The 21,357-nt window shown below is 38.8% G+C and overlaps 2 protein-coding genes across 7 annotated transcripts in view; one reads left to right on the forward strand and one right to left on the reverse strand.

Moving 5' to 3' along the window:
• The first annotated feature begins 8,120 nt into the window (after window positions 1–8,120).
• On the forward strand, window positions 8,121–16,375 carry LOC110043692 (putative methyltransferase-like protein 25). Of its 3 annotated transcripts, XM_089297280.1 has the most exons (11): window positions 8,121–8,756; window positions 9,798–10,440; window positions 10,597–10,764; window positions 11,770–11,870; window positions 12,559–12,600; window positions 13,019–13,057; window positions 13,548–13,582; window positions 14,614–14,713; window positions 14,855–14,929; window positions 15,279–15,350; window positions 15,805–16,375. In XM_089297280.1, the coding sequence occupies exons 1-11, from the start codon at window positions 8,325–8,327 to the stop codon at window positions 15,886–15,888; spliced, it is 1,791 nt and encodes a 596-aa protein (XP_089153406.1). In that variant the 5' UTR covers window positions 8,121–8,324; the 3' UTR covers window positions 15,889–16,375. The 3 variants fall into 3 exon arrangements, with proteins under 3 accessions (XP_089153406.1, XP_089153397.1, XP_020604832.1); XM_089297271.1 differs by having other exon boundaries at window positions 9,798–10,764; XM_020749173.2 differs by having other exon boundaries at window positions 9,798–10,764; window positions 12,559–12,588.
• The window catches only part of LOC110043690 (acetyl-CoA carboxylase-like), a 53,456-nt gene continuing 48,447 nt past the window's right edge, over window positions 16,349–21,357 (reverse strand). For all 4 annotated transcript variants that reach the window (XM_020749172.2, XM_020749169.2, XM_020749171.2 and 1 more), the window contains 8 exons: window positions 20,783–20,969; window positions 20,306–20,427; window positions 19,968–20,047; window positions 19,272–19,337; window positions 18,531–18,631; window positions 18,388–18,457; window positions 18,153–18,283; window positions 16,349–17,531 (listed from right to left, as the gene is read on the reverse strand). In XM_020749172.2, coding sequence (XP_020604831.1) covers window positions 17,378–17,531; window positions 18,153–18,283; window positions 18,388–18,457; window positions 18,531–18,631; window positions 19,272–19,337; window positions 19,968–20,047; window positions 20,306–20,427; window positions 20,783–20,969 — 911 coding nt within the window. In that variant the 3' untranslated portion in view covers window positions 16,349–17,377. The remainder of the gene's footprint in view (window positions 17,532–18,152; window positions 18,284–18,387; window positions 18,458–18,530; window positions 18,632–19,271; window positions 19,338–19,967; window positions 20,048–20,305; window positions 20,428–20,782; window positions 20,970–21,357) is intronic.

A 21,357-nucleotide genomic window follows, 5' to 3' on the forward strand; every position in this document is an offset into this window, starting at 1 on the left:
CATGTTTTTAAAACGAGTGCATGCGACGTTCTATCCGTTCAGACATCGCATGATGAAGAAATGGATTTATGTATTAAAAAATTCCGAAGAGTTCTAGAAGAGTAGCCATTCAATTTGTGGTTTCGTAGGCATACTAAGAAACATGACGGCCCTAAAGGTATACAGCTTTTACCACAAACACTGCTATTTCTCTATGACGAGAGGATGCGACGTTTTGTCCGTTCAAACATCGTGTTATCAAGAAATGGATTTATGGATTAATAATTTATAAGAGTTCTAGAATAGCAGCCACTTCACTGATGGTTTCTTAGGGATACTCGGGAACCTGAAGGTCCCAAAAGATAGACACCTTGTAGCCCAAACACGGCTATTTCCTTAGAAAGAGGACATGCGACGTTTTGGCCATTGAGACATCGCGTAATAAACAAACGGATTTTTGGATTAATAGTTCCCAAGATTGCAAGAATAGTAGCCATTAAAGTTATGGTTTCGTAGGCATACTCACAAACATAAAGGCCCCAAAAGATATACGCCTTTTACTACAAACACTGCTATTTCTTTAAAACGAGTGCATGGGACGTTCTATCCGTTCAGACATCGCATGATGAAGAAATGGATTTATGGATAAAGAAATTCCGAAGAGTTCTAGAAGAGAAGCCATTCAATTTCTCGTTTTGTAGGCATAGTAAGAAAATGATGGCCCCTAAAGATATACATCTTTTACCACAAACGCTGCTATTCCTTTACGAGGGGTGCATGCGACGTTTTGTCCGTTGAGACATCGCATGATCAAGAAATGGATTTATGGATTATAAAATTCCGAAGAGTTCTACAAGAGTAGCCATTCAATTTCTTGTGGTTCCATGTCCACATCACAATGTGATTGTGCACAATTATTCCAGTTTCGACTCTTAAATAACTTTAAGTTGTGCTTTTCCTGGCTATGTTGATGTTGAAATTAGATTTCTTTCTCCCCAGTTACTTGTACTTTCAGTCTGTAGTTGGGATCCTTCCATAAGCGTTTTAAGAATAACACGTTAGGATAGGTGATGGTCAGCCACCCCTAAAAAGACTTGATATCAACACCACTGCGAGACTTCTGCCAAGACCCACACTTGGATAATTTGGATAGGTACAAATTCCATCTTGGGGACAAGCAATTCAAAAACAAATTGACTCCAATCGTCATATGAGAAATGCCACGCAAAATGCACCTTAACCCACAGGTGCTTCCTTTTGAAAAATGTTTGATGATAGTGAAATGGGGCTGCTAGGACAAACCGAATTCGCTTATACTATGACTTTTTCTCTAATATATAGCCAACAGTCACCTTTAAATATAGTTCTGTCTCAGAATTCTGTTCCAGAATAATTTGTCACATGTTTCACTTTTACTTCATTCAATGTCCCAGAATATTCTAGAACATTATCAATGACGTCAATAAGTTTTTTCTGAGGTATTCACAAATCTATAATGAAACAGACTCTGTACAAGCCCGTAAGACACTTGGTTCATGCGTTATATGTGAAAAAATATCATACATAGGAAAACAATTGAACCAGTCCAGAGCAAGAACTTCCATGTATCGTGTACCAACTGGGAGACGTGTCATCCTGATGTTATCCCACATTCAAAAGTAAAAGTAAAAAAAATGCAAGGCCAAGAAAGAGGGTGTACCAACAACAACAACAAAGATAGTCATCAAGAAAGTCAGACACGAACCACTATCCCAAGGTAACGACAAATGCATGTTCAAATTTGCCAGTAAACTTAGTCTCTTCTTCATGGCAGGCTTGCAAAAAAGATTAAATGATGCGGAATGTGCCCATACAATAAAGTGTCAAAATTGTGGAACCGCGCAAAGATCTGCCGAGCATCCATAAGGCTGTGCGCTGCTGACAACAAACAGGAAGTGTGGCTTCAAGGCTAAACTGATCAGCTAACAGCATTGTTCGGGGATTCCAGCATCACTCCTCAACGTACAATTGATGATGTAGAAGAACACCTAATGTCGCTTGAAGATATAGAGATGAAGTACAATGTTCAAACAAAAAACGTTTTTGAAACTGTTCCGTCCAAACTGAAACAATGGAGCACGTTTAAATGCGCCTGTGCTTTACAGCAAAAACCTTTAAATATGAACATTTCCATGTTATATCAGCCATGCTACCGTTACTATTGAATTTTTTTTATATACATCCAAAGTTTGGTTTACGTGAGCAAGATCAAGTTTCTAAAGTCACAAAACTGGAATGTGTCAGCCGCCACCAGAAGCATCATGGGTCACAACTTCGGTTACTGAAATATTGACTGGGCCAAAGCCATCCCCAAGACTGGATATATATTTTTTAACATACATGTACTGGGAGGCTCACAAAGACTACCATAGATCAACTACAAGTTTAATATGGAAAGACCATAAGGGAAAATAGAAATAATTTTGAGTCCATGAACGATGCCAAGTTGCAATCTGGCCAATTTCTATCTGGGCCTTTCTTTCAGATTCCTTCACTTTCGTCGTCCTAACAAGCTATTATCACACACAAAGCAGCTATTTTTTTTTACCTTTTTGCTGCCAACACCATATTAACAGGTCGGAAGTCATGTTTACATTTACATGTATGGTATGTAGCAGGGTTGTCGCTAGGCGCCGGTTGCCGGCGACATTCACAGGCTGAGAAAGAGGTGATCGTTGGCTGGATTTTGGTGGGCAATCACCCGGTAAAGGACAACGAATGGTTTTCAGCCGCCACCAGAAGCGTCATGGGTCACAACTTTGGTTACTGAAATATTGACTGGGCCAAAGCCATCCTCAAGAATGAATATATACTTTTTAAATACATGTACTGGGAGGCTCACAAAGACTACCATAGATCAACTCCAAGTTTAACATGGAAAGACCATAAGGGAAAATAGGAATAATTTTGAGTCCATGTATGATGCCAAGTTGCAATCTGGCACCACACCCAGTCTTCGGGTAACAATACAGAACACAACTTGAGTCCAACTGGTGTGGTTTTCAATGAGATGTACAAAAAGGATCATCTGATTATCAGTACACACATCCTCTTCCAAAGGTTGTGGCCAAATACTATTGCGCCCATATGCGAGGCTTTGAGTGAAAAAGACTGCCTTGCACACAGTCTTCATGGAGATACTCACAGTCAAAATGACGCAATCATGCAATGCCCTCATTTGGTAGCAAGCAACAAATTGACATGCACACAGGCCTAGTTGTTGCGAAACTTGCTATAATTTTACTGATTGGGTTGATTGAGCCTCACTGCCGAGTGAACTCAAGAGACTCACGCCAAAAATGATTTTTAAACACAAACTGAAACAGTTTTTACTAAACCATTTTTAACCTTAGTAGTATTTTGAACCTTAGTTCTAGTTTTAGACCTTAGTTGTAGTCTTAGTTTTCAACTTTTATTATTACATGTATACTGTATTTTGGACTTTAAATATATCTTAGACCTTTATTTTTTAGAGGACCCTCCTGAAAACCACCACTAAATGATTGGAGACCTCTTAAAATATTAATTTAATATTATTTGGCAGTTGCTAACTGCAGTGATGGAGCTTATGGCAGTCGATTCAGTGTTGGAGGAGCCTGGAATTAACCCAGGACGTACTGTTAGACAGTCCACAAAAAACTTGAATTATTACTTCAGGCAGCTTCACAGGCCTAGTAGAATTCTCATTAGTCTTTTGTTTTGATGAAACCTGCAGCTGTGAGGTATTTTATTCTGACCAGTCCGTAAGTTACCGGTTCCACTGTAGGATAAACGGTTGTTGGTTCCAAGAACAGACAAGAACACTTTGAATCATTCAGAACAATTTACAAAGAAAGAAAGCAAGGCTGAATATGAAACCCATGGCCAAATGACAAGCAATGTCTACCACTCCTCTTGGAAGTGGTACAAGATGTTGAAGTTTCTCATTATCATCCACAATGCCACAAGAAGCTTTGACACAATGAGAATTAAGTTAATGAAAGTTCAGGAAAATGAATCCCCAGCCATTACTCTAACAAAGAAGACAAAGGAAGACTTTGACCAAAAGAGAATGTCAGTCATCGATAGCGCTGACTGAATACTGAAAGTAAATGAAGCACCAACAACTGCAGCATAACTCTTTCCGAAGAAGACGCATTTGGGATGATAGTCGCAAGAACACTGACTTGCTCTAGTCCATGGGAAATAATACAAGCCAAGAAAAAGATGAGAGATGAGACTATTGAACCCTCCGTTGAGGGGCTTTTCTGTGATCAATATATGACATCCTGTTTGAGGCTACATGTAAATTCCATGGCTCAGAGCAAACCACTGGCCACATAGAGTTGAGCTCATACAACCCAATAATACTATATGGAGCTCCGGCTGCTAGAGCAGCTGAACAATATTTCTCTCGTCAGTTTTCCACCTTGTTAAGATTTTGAAATGTCAAAAAGGATGGCATTAATTACAAAACGAACTCTAGAAGGCTACTTTATCATCCAATCATGTGTCAATGAACACTTTACGACTGGTCCCTAGGGGAGTTGTTCTACATGACTCAGATTTTTGACATGCTAGATTGCCGATATTGAAACATTTGGATAGAAAATACTCACAACTTTTGATGTACATGTCCAACGTAAGAAAATAATTGCAGTTATAATAGTTTCAATATTGTTTATATGTATACATGTGACTAAATGTAATTTAGGCAAAGTTAATCAAGAGCCAAGGCGGCCAGCGGTCACTCCCATTTGCAAATGTGACCTGCGGGGTGACCTCAATATAGTTTACAACTCGCCTCATGGCCTGTTAATGTTTTATTGCTTTGCAGCTGATCTTTGCTGCCATGCATTGCTAACTTTTTGCGAATCATTACGTACATTTTAACCTAAAAATAAATAACATTACAAAATCAAGCAGATTGAAGAAACTCAGATGCATGAAAAACCATCCATGTGGGCCATGTTTAATCATAAAATCAAATATAAATAAATGGACTGGGCAAACGTCACAAAAATACATACACCCCATCTGCCAAACGCTATTTCCACCCGCCCCCCTTCACCACCCGCTGACGAGCATGCGCTGTACAAGGACAATTTCGTGACCCTGCTGAGAGAGCAGGCGCCCAACGAACCCGTCACGTCTCACACTTCAAACCGTATAATGGACTGTTGCATGACGAACCTCATGATCTCAGTGACCTCGATGAAGAGGAGGAAGAGAGAGGAGATCTACAACCAGAGTAAGAACGAGGTTACCCAGCACGTGAACGACGGCGTCCTAATTATTACGTTGAAGAACATGGCTGATTATTGATTTAAACTTTTATGACTGATTAAAAACAAAAGGAACTACAAGGTGGAAGTCAGGAAGAAAGGAACGTTGATTTGTTGCTTTGTGCATACGTAATGATCTATCGGCTCTATCGTTGTCTGAAGAGCAGAGTATCGGCATTTCGCTAGCAAGTCCTAGCAGTAACTAGCCGTGCATCGAGTGAATAGCACGGGGACATGTGCTTATTCTCGTGTCTTAATGAAGTGGGTATCAATACAATGCAGGGCAGGGAAGTTAAACATGTGCAAATTGCAAGCTTTGCCGGAAACAGCCAGTACAAACAACGTTGGTATCAGGTTTTTAGGCATGACCACATTAGCAAGCTATGGCTCCCCATCAAGCAACCCTCACTATTAGCCTATCATCAGTCACATGACACTCTCATTCCCACCCGCATCCGTACGGACCCCCAGCATTACTGCTACTGTGGCCTGTCTAAAGAAGCTGAAACTGAACAATGCTTCTTCTGTGGACATAAACTCATGGAGGAGACCAAGAAATCTGTACATGACGGCAAACCAACACAAGAGTGTTTAAGGTACTGATCTTAGTGATAGTTTTTGATGATGCAAGGCTGTACTCTAGGGACACCTGTTTGCCCCAGAAAACTTGCCATTTAAAATATTAGGATGACTGAAGTTAAACTGTATAGCAATGTAGGGTATTAACCCTTAAGGGACTGGATCTATAGTTTAAATGCTAATGGACAAGGGCTCTCAATTATTTTTTCTTGGAGCACAGCCTTGTCATATCCAATTTAAGTTATAACATTTTGATCATTACTGGATATATAATTCTGATGAATGCCAGCTCTATTCATATACACACTGAACATGCAAATCAGTTGGGTATTCATGTTAACTCAACTTGTAGTTGTAGTGTCAGTTCAAACAATATTGTCATTTATAAACATGAATTTCAAGATGCAAGTATATTGTAAACTAAAATATAATGGACTGTTGAGACCTTTGTCTCTCAAATCATTAAAGGGAAATGATTGAGCAATTCCAAATGTGGTTAGTATTGGGTCTGTTATTTTCAATGCTGGCTGATGCCATAGCAATTCCAATATCCATAATAAAATTTAGCCCTTAAAAGCTCCTCTTTAGCAATGTACATCATTGTTCCCTTCTTCTCATCATTTACAATAAGCTTTGCTTTTCCTTTTCCCTCACCAAGTTGCTTTTTGAATTCACCACAATCTTTGAATTGTTCGAACAGGTTACATAATCTTCTCAGGCTTGAAAACATTATAGCCACTGATCCTCGTTTCTCTTCAACCTCTACCCCATATCTTGTTCTACCAAGAATCTCCTTACGCAAGAGATTGAAGACCTCCTGTGGCATGGGAAGGTCAAAGCAAACCATCCAGGGATGTACCTTGCTCATCTTTGAACTTAAATGGCGAAAACTTGCGGTTTTTGTGCAGATCATGCTTTGTTCTAGCATGGGATATAGCTCGCCGATGCTGTATTTGGGTATCTCACGAAGACCGCCAAACTTCACTTTCATAACCGCTTCAGCTGGCTTATTTAGCTCTTGAAATGTATTGTCTAAATCCTTTAGCTTATTTGCATTTGAAATTTGTCACTCACATTTTGATTTCCCGCAGTTCAGTGCCTCTTTTATTAAAATAATTAGTTAGCATTCGTTGGCTTCACATTGATCCATCATCTTGGATTTTGCCTAAATAAGCCTCAGATCTCCCGCGGCCAAAATGAAAGTTGGCCCAATTTGATTCGATAATTTCCTGGCGTGTCAGCCAATCTCTATCTGGGCCTTTCTTTCAGGTTCCTTCATTTTCATCATCCAAACAAGCTGTTATCATACATGTACACAAAGCAGCTATTTTTTGGCCTTTTTCCCTGCATCTGCCATCTTGGAAATATAAAGCTTGGTAGCCCTGCATTCAAGGCATTGCGATTGGGGACAAGAATTTTGTTCCAGGTCTCTCGTGAAAAATGGTGACCAGCTCCATGAAAATCTTAGCTGGGAGACTATTTTTCTAGCTACAACCCTAGTGTAGCCATCCAAACAATCTTCCCCAGACTTCCTCGGAAGTCAGTTTATCATTATGCGCATAGTTAGCTCTTCGTTTTCCGAAACAATATTTCCTCGACTCGTTTACTCACCAGGGCAGCAAAACATCTTGTTTGCTTCCCGCTAATTTAGCCTCACCGGAAACATAACGAGAAACAATGTTTCCGCAACAAAGTTTCCTACCTTAGCCAGGCCTGTACAAAATTATCAGCTTGAAAGAGAAGACCCCGCGCGCGCGGTCTCTCGACATGAAACTCGGTTCCTTGTCAGAGAGAGCTGAACAAAATTTATACACAAGTGTAACGCTTAATACTTATATCTAGCCTACACATACAAAAAAATGGAAGCTACCTTGAAAAAGGAAGCTAGAAGAGCTTTTAACGTTCATATTAGCGACGGGATTTTTAAATTTTCTGATTCTTAGGCGGCCGTCGTTCACGACTCCGTTCATCGGGGTTCACCGCAGCTGCACATTTTCATGAACAAGATATTAGGCTACCTACTCACAGAAACCCTTCAAAACCATAGGACTCTTAAGAAATGTTTCTAAATAATGCAAAGAATCGATTTAAACTTCCAAGACTTAAACTTACCCTAACTTGAAAGGATGAAGAAGCCTTCACCTGCTGCTCTGAACATCAGCTGTGCTTTCCGACACACACGAAAGAGTTCGGCCTAGCCCCTCACGGTTGAACTAGAGTTAAAACTACAAACCTCCCCTCCCCACCCTTGCCGGGGATCGTGCCGGGTCGATTTTGTGCTACATTTCTTTTATAAATAGTCGTGATAGGTTTAGTATAAATATTGTAACTTCTTCTTCGAGATACTTTTCATCTTAATGGAAAACATAGTCGTTGCCCGCAGTCACAATTTTAGAAGTTCGAGTTCGCTTAAATCGACTTTGGGGCGGGGACTGGTGTCTGACCTTGTGAAAAGATCACAACATGGCGACCAGCGGAACCGATAAACTCTTCTATCGAGATTTTAAGCATGTGATAAACTATTTGGAAACACAAAAGCAACTGATGGATGCTCATATGGTGGACTTCTTCACCTCGAATCACTGGGAAACTCTCCTACCGAGAAACATCAGACAAGATTTAGAATCACTTCCACAGCACCAGCTCACGTCTTTGCCGAACGCTTGTACGGAATCCACAGATTTCGAAAGATTCGGCGAAAACCTAAAGACGTTTCTGAAAGACGCTAGACTAGCACAGCTCAAGAGCTTTTCTTGGGTAAAGGACCAAAAGGAGTTTACTAGTGAAAACAGGGTGGATTTTATTTCACACATAATGACACCAAAAAAATCTTATGAAGTGGATGTTATGTCAGATGTAATCAACAGATTGGTCAAGCAATTTCAAGTCACCAAGGTAAATATTCCTTTCTCTGGTCCGCCCTTGTTTTATTTTGCTGATATCGTATTGTTGGTTAACTATGTATCTATCACTGTGGGCCATACCCATATTTTTATCCTTCCCACCATGGACCGGTGGTGACTCAAAAGTTTCTATTCTTTAAACCTTTAAGAAAATGATAAAAGCTGAACTGCCAACAGTAAAACCTCGACAGACAGAAATGCCCAGAAGAATACCCTCTGATGTTTTTATACCCTGGCCCTTAAAAGAAAACCAACTTTCTTCTGAACCCCCCAAAAATCAAAAGATCAGAAATGCCATCAGGACAACCTTGCAGAAATTCTGGGGACTTCCCTAAATCTAGTTCTCCTTCAGAAAATCTCATGAACAACAGGATGGCCCAACCCCTTTCGGGGAAGAGGGGAGGAGAAAGAGAGAGAATGTTTTCATATTAAACTCCTGATCCAAATGCTCAGAATTCACATGGGAGCTGTTCACATTTGAAATAAGTAGTTCAGTGGTTAGGGTATCTGACTCGTGTGAAGAAGATTGTGGGTTTGATTCCTTCAGTGCTTTCCCTCACAGTTGATTTGTGTTTTTTCCAGAAAGTATCCATACCCCTCCCATGGAAGATTTTCTTGATAGTTTGAACTCCCAACCCCCTGGAAATTCTGGTATAGATGAATTCATACTTTCCTTTGAAACATTTTTGCTTTGGAAATTAATCCCCCTCCCCCTTGAAATGCCGACCTTCCTTGAGGTACAGTACCGACTGAAATCATATGCATATCAGGCATGGGTTTCACAAGGTGGATGTACAGGTATGGATATTTTCTGGAACTGCACATTATTGGGTCTCATGAAACGCTTCTGCCTTGTGACAGCTGCTGGCACAGCTGCTAAAATCTACACTAAACATTCTTTCTTGTCTATGTTTTAGACCAATAACAGCTTTTTTCCCAAAGAGGAATATAAGGAGTATCAGATTTTTGTCTATCCCATGCTCAATGGGGTGTACATTATCCGAAAAAAAACTCTTACTATGTACTTTTTCAGATTTTGGATCTTGGAAGTGGTAAAGGCTACCTCAGTCAACATTTAGCATTGCAGTATGGATTAAATGTCATAGGGGTTGATTCCTCTCATAGTAATACACAAAATGCAGCGAAAAGAAATGGAAGACTTTTGAAAGCATGGAAAGGACTAGCGAGAAAGTTTCAAAGAGAAAAGGTCAATGCCTCAAGTAATTTAGCTGAAGGAAATATCACCTGTGGTCACCTTGACTCACAACCACTAGGAAGATCTTTAGATGTAGGAAATACAAAGGATGGTTATTCAGAATCATCGTCAAAATACTGTAATCATATAACTTGTCCCATTTCACATGTTTGTAGCCATGATGATAACAATATACATGTAGATACCATTGGTCTGAATAAGGCATCCATCATTGATCAACAAAAAGCCTCATGTGTGTGCAATCCAATGCAAAGTATAATTGGAGCTGAAAGCAAACAACCCATTGTTTCAGAAGCTGATGTTGTAGAATCTAAGCATTCTACAGATGTGACATGTAAATCTAAGCTTGCAACAGAAGCCAGCTCACAAGAGACCTTTTCGCAGTCATCAGTGCCATCATTAAATTCTCAACATTGTGACAGTGCAACACATTGTGACATGCTATGCAGAAACATGTCTGGTAAGATAACTGATTCAGGACTTGCTGCTAATGTAGTGAATTCAAAGTCACAACAACCACAGACTGTAAGCCCAACTTCATTTGTCCCTGTTACTGGTTTTGTTGATCAATCATTTGTCGCTAATGGAGGGCTTACAAGACTTTTCGATGATCTAGGAACTTCTGATGGTGTTACCACAGGATGTAATGGAATGTTCATAGTTGGCTTGCACACATGTGGTGACCTAGCTCCAATGGCACTACGAATCTTTGTGAGTGAGGCCTCTGTCAGGGTGATTTGTATTGTTGGCTGCTGTTATCACCTTGTTTCACAGGAATTCGGAGGTGGGAACAAGACTGATATCTCTTGAGTTACTGACATAACAAGACATCTACGTACATGTACAATTCTTTTCTCCATTGAAGCTGCCTGTCCTTCTTAGTTGGTGGGGTCTTGGCATGAGGAATGGGTGGCTCTAGAGACACATGATTTGATTGGCTAGTCATTTTTGGACTAAGATTTTATCTAATGCTGGTTTCATTCTTGAAAATATCCACTAGTTGATTTCAAACTAAAACTGTTCGATTACAGCACCTACAGTACATTAGTACATGCCCCTTACTTCAGGAAGTTTAAAACTGGCGTACTGGAGAATTTTCAGTTAAGTCCGTCATACACAAGTAAATGTCATTTCTGGCCAGAATTTTACTTTGGAAGTTAAAGATCTGTACATGTAGGTGTTTTAAGAGAAAGGTTTTAGTTAGATATCTTTGGTAAAATATGACAACAGTGTTGAATTAGTGAAAATTGTAGTCTAAGAAACTAGTGTCTCCAAAGCCAGCTTTAAATAATATTGTACCAAGACCCAGTTGGGGGACAGGCAGGTATCAGGACGAGAATGGTACATTTGTATTATTTTATAATTAATTTTGTCGGTATTAAACTTGGCACACTGTATATTTGTCCACAAACATCTCAGGCAACAAAAAAGTTTACCTAATTAATGTAATACAACAAGTTCAAAACTTGAACATGAGATGTCCATTATACTTGTACATGTATCTAACTATTAAAATATAAAATAATGTTATTTTTTTATTATTTTTTTGTTGTAACAACAGTTGAACCTTCACATGAAGCCATTTCTGCATATTGGACAGGATGGTTTCTCCCAACAATACATCCAACAGTATACTTTTCAGTCTTATTAAAATGTTCTTGTCAGTGGCCACTTCTCCACCTACACTGTAGTCCAATTAATTCTGCCCCAGGGTGGGCTAGCCATGGTAGAGATCAAGTCTTAAATTTAGTAATACAGTACATGTAAGATATCATAATGACTTTTCCAGCATGTGATGATACTGCAGATAACCCAGGCTTTCCCATGAGCCAGTTCTTAAAGCCTTTTAGACTTCACATAAGCAGAAATGCCACAATGGTTGCGCAGCAGGTACTAAACTATTAATAGTTTATTTTTCACTGGAGAAATGATTCTCAAAAATTAATATTATTTGTTATTAATTACTGATTACTATTATTATTATTATTATTATTATGATAACAAGAACTTTATTGAAATCTCCTCAGAAAACCTATTTACAAATCTTCACACATTCCACTATAATAATAAAAATAATGATAACAATAATAATAACTTTTTTAAAATTTTAGCGTCATTATGTATTTATTTAAACTTTCAATTTGATCTTCACGTGGATGTCTGTTAAACCTGTAAAACATGTTTCTGTATCTAATCATGATATCATGGTTACTACAACTAATACTAATACTACTATCATCATCATAACATTAATTAACATATTCCATACAAATTGGTATATACAAGGTAAAAGTAAGTAAAAGAAATAAACTATTAAAACCTATTTCAACAGTGGTTAGATAATGGCTCCCTCCTGGGTTTCAACGTCAATATCGGTATATTACAAGGTAAAAGTAAATAAAAGAAATAAACTATTAAAACCTATTTATTATTGTTACTATTATTATTATATTATGTAATAATTATACTTATTGTTATTATTTATCATTATTTTGTATTTCAATTTATATTATTTCTCCAAGATTTGTACATGAAATGTACTTGACTGTGCTAAAATGTTCCTTATGTTTATATCCAGGCAGCAGACAGAATTGCTATGGAGTCAAAGGTATATACCATGGTAAAGCTGTTTAATTTGTCAGTAGTAAATGTACAAGAAAAAACTGCATTATGCATGTACAGTGATGTCTTAAGTACATGTAATCTGACGGTTACTAATTGTAAAAAATTAACAGTTTTCCTTAGTGGCTATTCACATTATTATTTTGCCCTTGATCAAGTTCATGCAAATTAATACAATGTAGGTGTAGTGATTCTCTAAGACACTGTGTTGACTAGTAGTACTGTCATTTTCAAATGACATCACGGAAGCCATCTCAAATTGGGAAAGGGTCACTTCTTTTAAACAAAAATTCCTTTAGTTGCTGCACCAATATGACTGATGTGAAAATGCTGCATTACACTTTTTCTAAAGAAAAACTGAAAGCAGTAAATATATACTGTGTCCCTAATTGCCTGTGTGTGACCAATCGTTTCAGTGTCCACCTCCAAGTGTACTGTACAGAGCAGTTCTTCAGGTAAATCACTCTCATCAACTAATAATATCTACACTGTATAGACAGATAAGAAGACAACACATATCTAGTATTTGAATATTTGAGCCACAGTTTTAAAAGCATCCAACACTTGGTCTTCTTTAAATTGGTATACTTTCTAGCATAAAATCCCTTGAAAGGTCATTGAAGATTCTGACGTGGGGGTCACAAAAGTCACAAATTTTAAAGGAAAGTGTAAAGCTGTACTGGAATTTCTGCAAGGGTAGCAGAAGGCAAAAGACATTGAAATACATTTTGTTGAATATTTTAGGGAAATGGTGAAATCTTTGAGCACAGTGTGGACCACATGTACATTGAAAAATCGTGTTGGTTTTTCAAATAATTGTCTTTGATAAATTATGTCACTTGAGATTCACACTATGAAGAACTTACTGTCGAATAGTTTACATGCATTGCTTTTGTAATGTTTCAGACTGCTTGGGTTGACTTGTTTAACTGATCACTTTTTTAGGTAATTTTGAAAGAGAAGTTTGACTTGGATGGCAGGTTGGTAAAAGTGTCTGTTTTCATGCGAAATTTTATCTATTTTATTTATTTATCAGCTCAACCTATTTTACTGGATATTACTGTCAATGTACTTGCCCGGGGATGGGGATTGAAGGGGGGGGGGGGGGTGGGCGGGGACTCCCATATAGGGGGACAGGGGTACTCATTGTACCTCAAAGCATTTTAAAAAGCAGTTTTGGTAGCTCTTAGGTGTTAAGCCTCAAAAGGTCCACAGCTGGAGCTTTTGTGGTACCTTTTAGGGTATTGAGGCGAAAAAATACGACAAAAGATAAAATGTGTTATGTAAGAATTGGTACTAATTTTAGGGGAGAAAAAAAATTTCAAGCCAAACCCACAAAACTTTCAAAATTTCCGACGAGTATCCTGTCCTTTTTATAAGGGAGACCCCCCCCGCCCCCCCCCCCCCCCCCACTCCGGATAAATTGTTTAAAAAATGCATCTTCTCTGCTTAATTTGTTAAATGGTCCAAAAAGGGAAGAGTTTCCTCAACTTGAAACAAGCTAATTTCAACCAATGGATGTGTCACATTTTGTATACACTACCATGTACAGTATGGATATGTGTACAGTTGAGCACATAGCTGATTTAATGTCAAGTATAAAAATCTATAACGCTATTAATAACTTACCAGGTACGTATCTTACACGTTTCTGACCTTCCTACTTTAAGTTACCAGTAGCGTAAAGTTGCTTATTTATTAAAGATGTCTGAGAAACTTTCTTGTTGCTATCGTTTTCAAACGCTAATCTGCGTAATTAAGCTGCTTTCGCGTTCATGAAAAAACTTGATATTCAGAACTAAATCTCTGCTTGGTAAATTTTAGGTCAAGTTGTTGACTTATTTGCCTTTCTTCACATTTACAAGGAAATTCACTGAACGATAAAGCTGTGATTTCAAAACTGCGACACTGTAACTACTCAGCCACACTCCTCCTTATTTGCTGCCTCTTCACTCTCTGCCCTGGATGACTAGGCACTGTACGCTCTAGTTCTGATTCTGTTAATTTTCAGAGGAATGCATGTTGGCAAAGCTGGGGCAAAATGTAAGGATTTCAAGGAGTATGTCCACAAATGTCTGAAAAAACTGGGTTTGGAGGACCGGATAAGCGAGGTTTGTTTATGTCTTTAGTGTCCTACATGTGTACAGAAGTGTCCTCTGCGCAAGTATGTCTCCGCCTTGGTTTTTTGTTTTGTTTGTCTTTTGTTGGATTGTTATAACATTGTTCACTATGTACCTCATTTTCATCGGAAGTTTTCAGACGGAGAATTGGAATCATACCTGGAAAGATTCATAAATCAAAAAAAACAACTCCACGCCTTTCATCAGGTGAGGTCATGTTTTCTTGGAGTCTCAAATGTACGTTGGAGAAAAGGGGAGTTAAGTTTTCCGTGAGAGCCACACGACAGTAGTCAGTGTTAGAGGGCTGGAGTCAAGCAGTAAGACGCATGACCCAATAGCGTGCGAAGCAGTTGTGACGTTTTTACCTCAGACGAGTACCGTTTTGGAGTGTGTTGATCTAGCGTTATGTTCTTGTTCAATCGAACAGAGCATTAATGAACAGAACTTTTGTGGATTAACTCGACTAAATATGTTAATAACTTCAAGCTAGAGAACTCCACTATGTGTTTTTAATCGCCTCTAGCCATAACCAACTTATTTTGTTTCCCTTCAACAGCTTAGAGCAGCTATTGCCCCCTGTATCGAGAGTGTGTTTCTCTTGGACAGATTATCTTACCTCTATGAACAGGTACTCTTGAGTTGAAAAAAAAAATTAATCCTAAGCTAAACCGGAGTAGATATCAACCAGTAACTTTGAAAAATGTTGAAACTCAAAGAAAGCTATGGCGTCAAAGATCGCAAAACGACAGAGAAATAGAGTTAACTGAAAACGAATCGCCATACATTATGTATATAAACATACAGAATTTGCGTCAGAACAAGTAGTTTAAAGTGGCGATTTGGTGTTTGAGTATTTAAACACCTTGGCCAAGTTATTGTTCCCTCCCGTTAGAAATCTGAGAAACACGAGTTGAGTAATGAAATCTGAGTTGAACAAAGCTCGACCCTTAGGAGAATGTGTGTATTCTTTTTCCTGTAACAGAAAGGTCCGTCGTAGGAGTGATTCATATCTCAAACCTGTGAAAATTGTTTCTTAACGTCTGGACGCTACCTTAACATTTTTCGTGTTTCATGTTCAACAGGGCTACAAGTCTGCCTGTGTCGTAAGGCTGTTTGATCCTGTGAAGTCCCCGAGATGTTATGCAATCATTGCTCACAAAACATAAATTAAAATTCTTCCAGCGAACAAGAAATCAAGAGACGAATTCGCAGATATTCATGCATGTAGCCAACAGTAACTGAATTGAACTTTGTGACTACCAATATCTGCCAAATCCGTCACTTTACCCTGTTTTCAAAGCTTCGGAGCATGAACAAGTGCCATTGGTAGGAAATCCTCCGAGGAAATACGGCGTTTCTATTGGCCAACGCCAAGAACATTGCTTGCATACGCTACCTCACTTAATAACCTAAGGAGAACTTAGTGTGACGGAAACAGGGAGTGGAATCTTTATTTCTTTGGTGCGTACTGCATTAAAATGAGAGCTTCCATGCTCAATGGTGAGAGTGGAATCACGCCTTCCATGAGGCAGGCTGCTTCCCGCTGGCTTTAGTGGTTCTTTTAGGATCTCACTCCTTTGTTGCTGACCTTGTGCCGACTGTACAATTAACGTAGATTATCGACTATCAAATTAAAATTGCTTTTATTCAAAACTTGCATTCAGTAGTAGTATTAAAGTCTAATGTCATCATCTAAGATACAAGAATGGTTGCTAAAGACTACAGTATATTGAATTTTATAAGCAAAATTTACGTGTTCAAAAAAAAAAAATTAATCTGAGACGGAAATCATGATAACAAATCGAAGGAAAATGTTCGCCTATTAAGACTACCACAATGTTGATTTTTTAGAATCTCTAAATACGTACAATATTATTGCAGATATTCTTGTCGAAAAACTTTATTTTCCCCACCCACAATTATTTCTGATACACTTTACTGTAACCTTATTTACTATTGACGCTTCCCCAAGTTAACTAGGCTGGTCGTAGAAAGGAATTAATCGTGAACGTCTTGACTTCAAATCACGTAACAACACTAATCTAAACGTTCGTGCTGATGTCACGATGAAATTTTCAAACCTATGTCACGAAAGAAATTATTGAATTACATTCTTTCTTGAAAAAAAAAAAATGATTATAGCTAAACTTTACTTCTACTTTTAATTACAAAAACATTTTCACTCCCCACACCACAATACCCAGTCGGTGATGGAAAGCACAAAGGGAAAACTGAAACTCGTTTACTTTTTCTGGAGAAAATTTCAAGCACTATTTCATCTTGACAATATGTAGTTACTCTGCGCAAGGCAAACCAGAGTTTAAAAATGCGCTTATTTTAAACATAACTTGGATGGTCAGTAGAGTATCAATCCCTCCCTTTATGCCCTCCAACCAGGGCCTTGTTGTTTTGTTTGCTTTAGCTTTTTATTGTACTCCTGTACAAGTCCTTGTCACAACACAGCAACATTTTAGGTACAAAATCAGTTTTGTGAACATTGCTATCACCTCCAATTACCCGGAATAGAAATATACCTTTTTATCGTCCACAGGACGCAGTTTTTCTTGGCCTGCTGAACAATCATACCTAAAACAACAATCGCTACCATCTCCAAGAGATGCACGTTAAGACTGTCCAGTCGAATCAAGTCCCATTCTAGCTCGCTGAGTCTCCGTTCGAATTTTCCACATTATTGCCAGAGTCCATTGCAGCCAAAATCTTGGAGACCTGAGCCCGTTTTGCTGTGGTCATTTGTTGAGTGATGTGCACAATGGAGTCCATTGCTACTTCAGGGTTTTCTTGTACAAGTCTGCAGTAGACGAAACAGAACCTCTTACCTACCAAGCATCAATATCATTTTAATACTAAGTGCACCTCAAAACCTCAAGTGCAGCTGACTATTTCTGATAAATTTCTACGTGCTTACAGTAGAGTTGCTTTCGTTTTATCCTGACGACAAATAGACGAAAAAATGTCAAGCCACGCCTAGGGACAAAGAAAACGCTGACTTCTCTGCGCAAATGCAGGTAGATTCCTCACTGCTTTCGTGTCAGTCCATCCCCTTCTCTTGCTCCGTTACACAAGTTCTTGTAATTACGTTTTGGACATACAAGCTAAACAAACAACCAGAGAGATTTGCTCCATCGGATCAATAGACTACTAGTTTGATTTTAATAAGGATAGCAATGAGACTACATATCTCAAACCTCTACGAGCCACGGGAATAAACTCCTATTTAATCTATCACGCTCAAGTAGAATCCATGGTGTTATGCCTTGCGGGCAGCCTTACACAATGGGTTCATATGTTCTATCTCAAAAATTGCCGTCTATGAACCACAGGCATCAACTAAGTGGTTGTTTTCTTTCGCTGTGGTCCAATCCATTTTGTTCCGCCTTGTAGGCAGACAACAATGTTCCAAAATACTCACGTCTTGATCTGTCGTAGAATCCAGTCCCTGCTGATCCACTTGACATTTTCGTCAATAACAGAGTGTTCAGCCTGACTCAACTCTTTCTCCAGCCACTCCACAACTGATTTGTTGTCGTTCCACAAGTACGACTACAGCATAAATAGAAAGAGAGTGAATTGAAAATACGTTTGCTTTTAAGGATGAACAAAAAAAACTGTAAAATCTGTATCAGAAAATGTGAATCAACGCTTACCTTGGTGTTTCCATGTGCCTCAAGAAACAGCCTCTCCAGCATAGAACACAGCTGCCGACTTGAAATATCACTACAGAAAACAAAAGATAAATTTAAAATTTCTTCCACATCAAACGGTGCCATGGTGCAATATTTGTACTTACGGATTAGCATGCCTGATCTTCTTCTTTGCGTCTCTCGTCATCAAGATTCGCCTTAAACGCCAATAAAAGAACTGACGTGACTCCTTCCACTTGAGTACCTCCTGAAAATGATGAAGTCCAGTTGAAACTCTATTTCGTTCTTATATTAGGTGTTTATGCAAAAGTGTCTCAGAACTTCTGCCTGAGAGACCAAAGCAGACTTGAAAATTTGGGTGGGCCGATTTTGCTAATCTATAGACAAAGTCCTTATGTAGACTTATGTAAAATGCCAGAGTTTCAACTTTATTGATCGTTTTCCACCCAAGTTCTGGACATCAGCGCCATGATGGTCCTCGGAGGTTAATTCTCCACCAAATTTTAGGCAACTTTCAACGACTCCCTTACAGAGTAAGAAATAATTTCAAACACAACAAAAGTCTTTTACGCAATGCCCAGTGCTTAAGCTTCTATAGGTAGAGATATTAGCTCACAAGAATATTTCTGTTGCCTTTACCATCAATCAGAATGTAGGCCTTTTATAAGCAAATCGGGAGGAACCGAAAATGACTCTTTCAAGCGGCAGCTCTTAAAAGGACCTCTAACCAAGCCTCTCAAGTTGTCTGCGTGCGTGCTAAGGGCTGTGTTTCGATATTAAGACGTCCTACTTAGGAAATTGCCAAACTAAATTCAACTACGTTGCTTTGAAGCGACAAGGAAGATGTCAGAAAAGCCTGATTATAACTGTGAAACACAAATACTAACGGCAATGACTCCCTTCTCCTGCATACGTCCTGGGGTGTCATGGAGGTCTGCGAACTCTACGGAAACCTGTGAATATCAACACATTTTAACAGACTTACAACATGACAACGTTATTTAGTCACACAAGTAGCCCTAATCAGTCGTTAATTGTCCACTGTCAAGTCTAAATGCAACAAACTGGCAAGTAAGTTAAGATTAGCGCGGGAAAATTTTTGCTTACGGCCAAAAGAAACGTAAAATAGTAATAGTAATAATAATAATAATAATAATAATAATAATAATAATAATAATAATAATAATAAAACAAATTCACTTTGTTCAGTGTCATAAAATTCCGCTCTGCCGTGCTACGCCATAAATGAAGGAACAAATATTGTAAACAAAACCCAAAATCTGTTGAAAGTCCCAACTGATTGGAGGCTGACCTGTTGCAAATAGCTATTTACAAGACATGGAGGAGTTGAATTCGAGACTACAGAACACAAATCCATGCAGTGACAGGGAGCATGTCTTGATCCCGGGACCTCTTCATAGGCTTGAGAATGTTACACGATCCCTACCCAAGACTGCAAACCTACCTATAAACCAGGTAAGCCTTTCTGTATTACATTCAGGACAGCAACTTCAACAACTGCTATTTGCCTCGACTAACACGCAGACAGTAGAAATGCTATATGATTTTCTTTGCCACATTACCTGTTGATAAATGGGTAAAAGCTGTTCCTCACGTTCCTTCTGCTGTCTTTCCAGAGTTTTACGTTCTTTAACGGGTAGTTCTGAAATAAGGAAATCACAAGAAATACAAGGAGTTATACAACGTCAAATAAATACATGGTCTCTCTTGCAGAATCGAACAAGACAAGGTGGCTGGTGATATGATGCGACAAGCTGACAATTCCAATCAACAAAATGTTAAACAAAGATGCTGAAATTCCCACATCTAACAGAACAGTAATTTAGTACACCATAATATCATGGACACCACACACCAAGTAAAAACTATCTTCCCGAGTATAAAGAGCCGTGTCTGTTACCTGCTGAGGCGAGGGCCTGGGTAATTACTTGACATTTGGTGTCCAGTCTGTGCATGGCTTTCACTAGATCCTTACGACGGAACTTGATTTCTACTGTACCAGCGGGTTCAAGTATTCCACCCCTGAAAAATATCACAAGGTTTATAGTGTGGTGCTTTTTCTATAAGCAAAATCTTTTCTCCGGTCTTGTTACTTCAGAGTGGATAACAAACGATTTGAAGACCTACACGTGGTTGACATCTCTGCATTGCGTTCAAAGTATGCGCAACGAAAATTATGGAGCTAACGTGTTTCCCAGTTAGGACAGTTAAAAACATTAATCAATTGCTTATGCAATTAGATGTTAGATGAACAAGTCGACCAATCATTGTTTGAAAGACGAAAATGAGGGCTACTGAAATTAAAAAGCAACTAACCCTTCCTAGATCTTACACAACCATTGCATGGGCAGATAACTGGTCAGGCACAACATCTCACCTGCTCTCCTGGTCAGCGTACATCTCCATCATCTCAGGGTTGATTGTTGGATCTACTACAACCCAGGCTCCTCCTCGTAGCTCTCCGTTGGGAGGAATGTAGATGAACACTGGCTGTTCGTATTCTCGTAGAGCATCAACAATGTAGGCGCCATACTTCAACACGCTCTCGTACATGTCCTTCATTCCTGGCCGTACAAAAGAAATGTTTGTCAGCAACTGTTAACAACTTTGACGTGTACTGAGCAAGCTAGAAGGGGTTGGTCTTGTCCGTCTTTATTGACTATGAGCGGTACATTTAAAGCTGACAAACAAAAATTTATTTTCTGATAGGGTCTGAGCATCATGGAACTCTTGTTATACCGATGCTAGCCCAACAAAAATCAATTTTAACTCAATCCAATCAGCTTTTACCTTGTCCACTTTTGACCACCCATATTCCGGTTGGTCTTTGCCTTTTTCCATAATTTATTACAGTTATTCACGTTTTTCTCTATTCTTAGACCTGTTTCTGTGAGAAAATAGTTTGACCGCAGCCCACAAATGAAAACGATTCAATGAGTAACTCGTGGAACT

The sequence above is a fragment of the Orbicella faveolata genome, unplaced genomic scaffold (assembly GCF_042242905.1).
Source record: "Orbicella faveolata isolate gen_17 unplaced genomic scaffold, um_ofav_v1 contig_1, whole genome shotgun sequence".
NCBI classification, from domain to species: Eukaryota; Metazoa; Cnidaria; class Anthozoa; order Scleractinia; family Merulinidae; genus Orbicella; species Orbicella faveolata.

Excerpts from the sequence above, each read along its gene's own strand:
- LOC110043692 (XM_089297271.1), top strand. The coding sequence starts at position 8,325 with ATGGCGACCAGCGGAACCGATAAACTCTTCTATCGAGATTTTAAGCAT. Across the intron at positions 14,930-15,278 it reads AACTCCACGCCTTTCATCAG|CTTAGAGCAGCTATTGCCCC; the intron begins GTGAGGTCATGT and ends TCCCTTCAACAG. Across the intron at positions 15,351-15,804 it reads TATCTTACCTCTATGAACAG|GGCTACAAGTCTGCCTGTGT; the intron begins GTACTCTTGAGT and ends CATGTTCAACAG.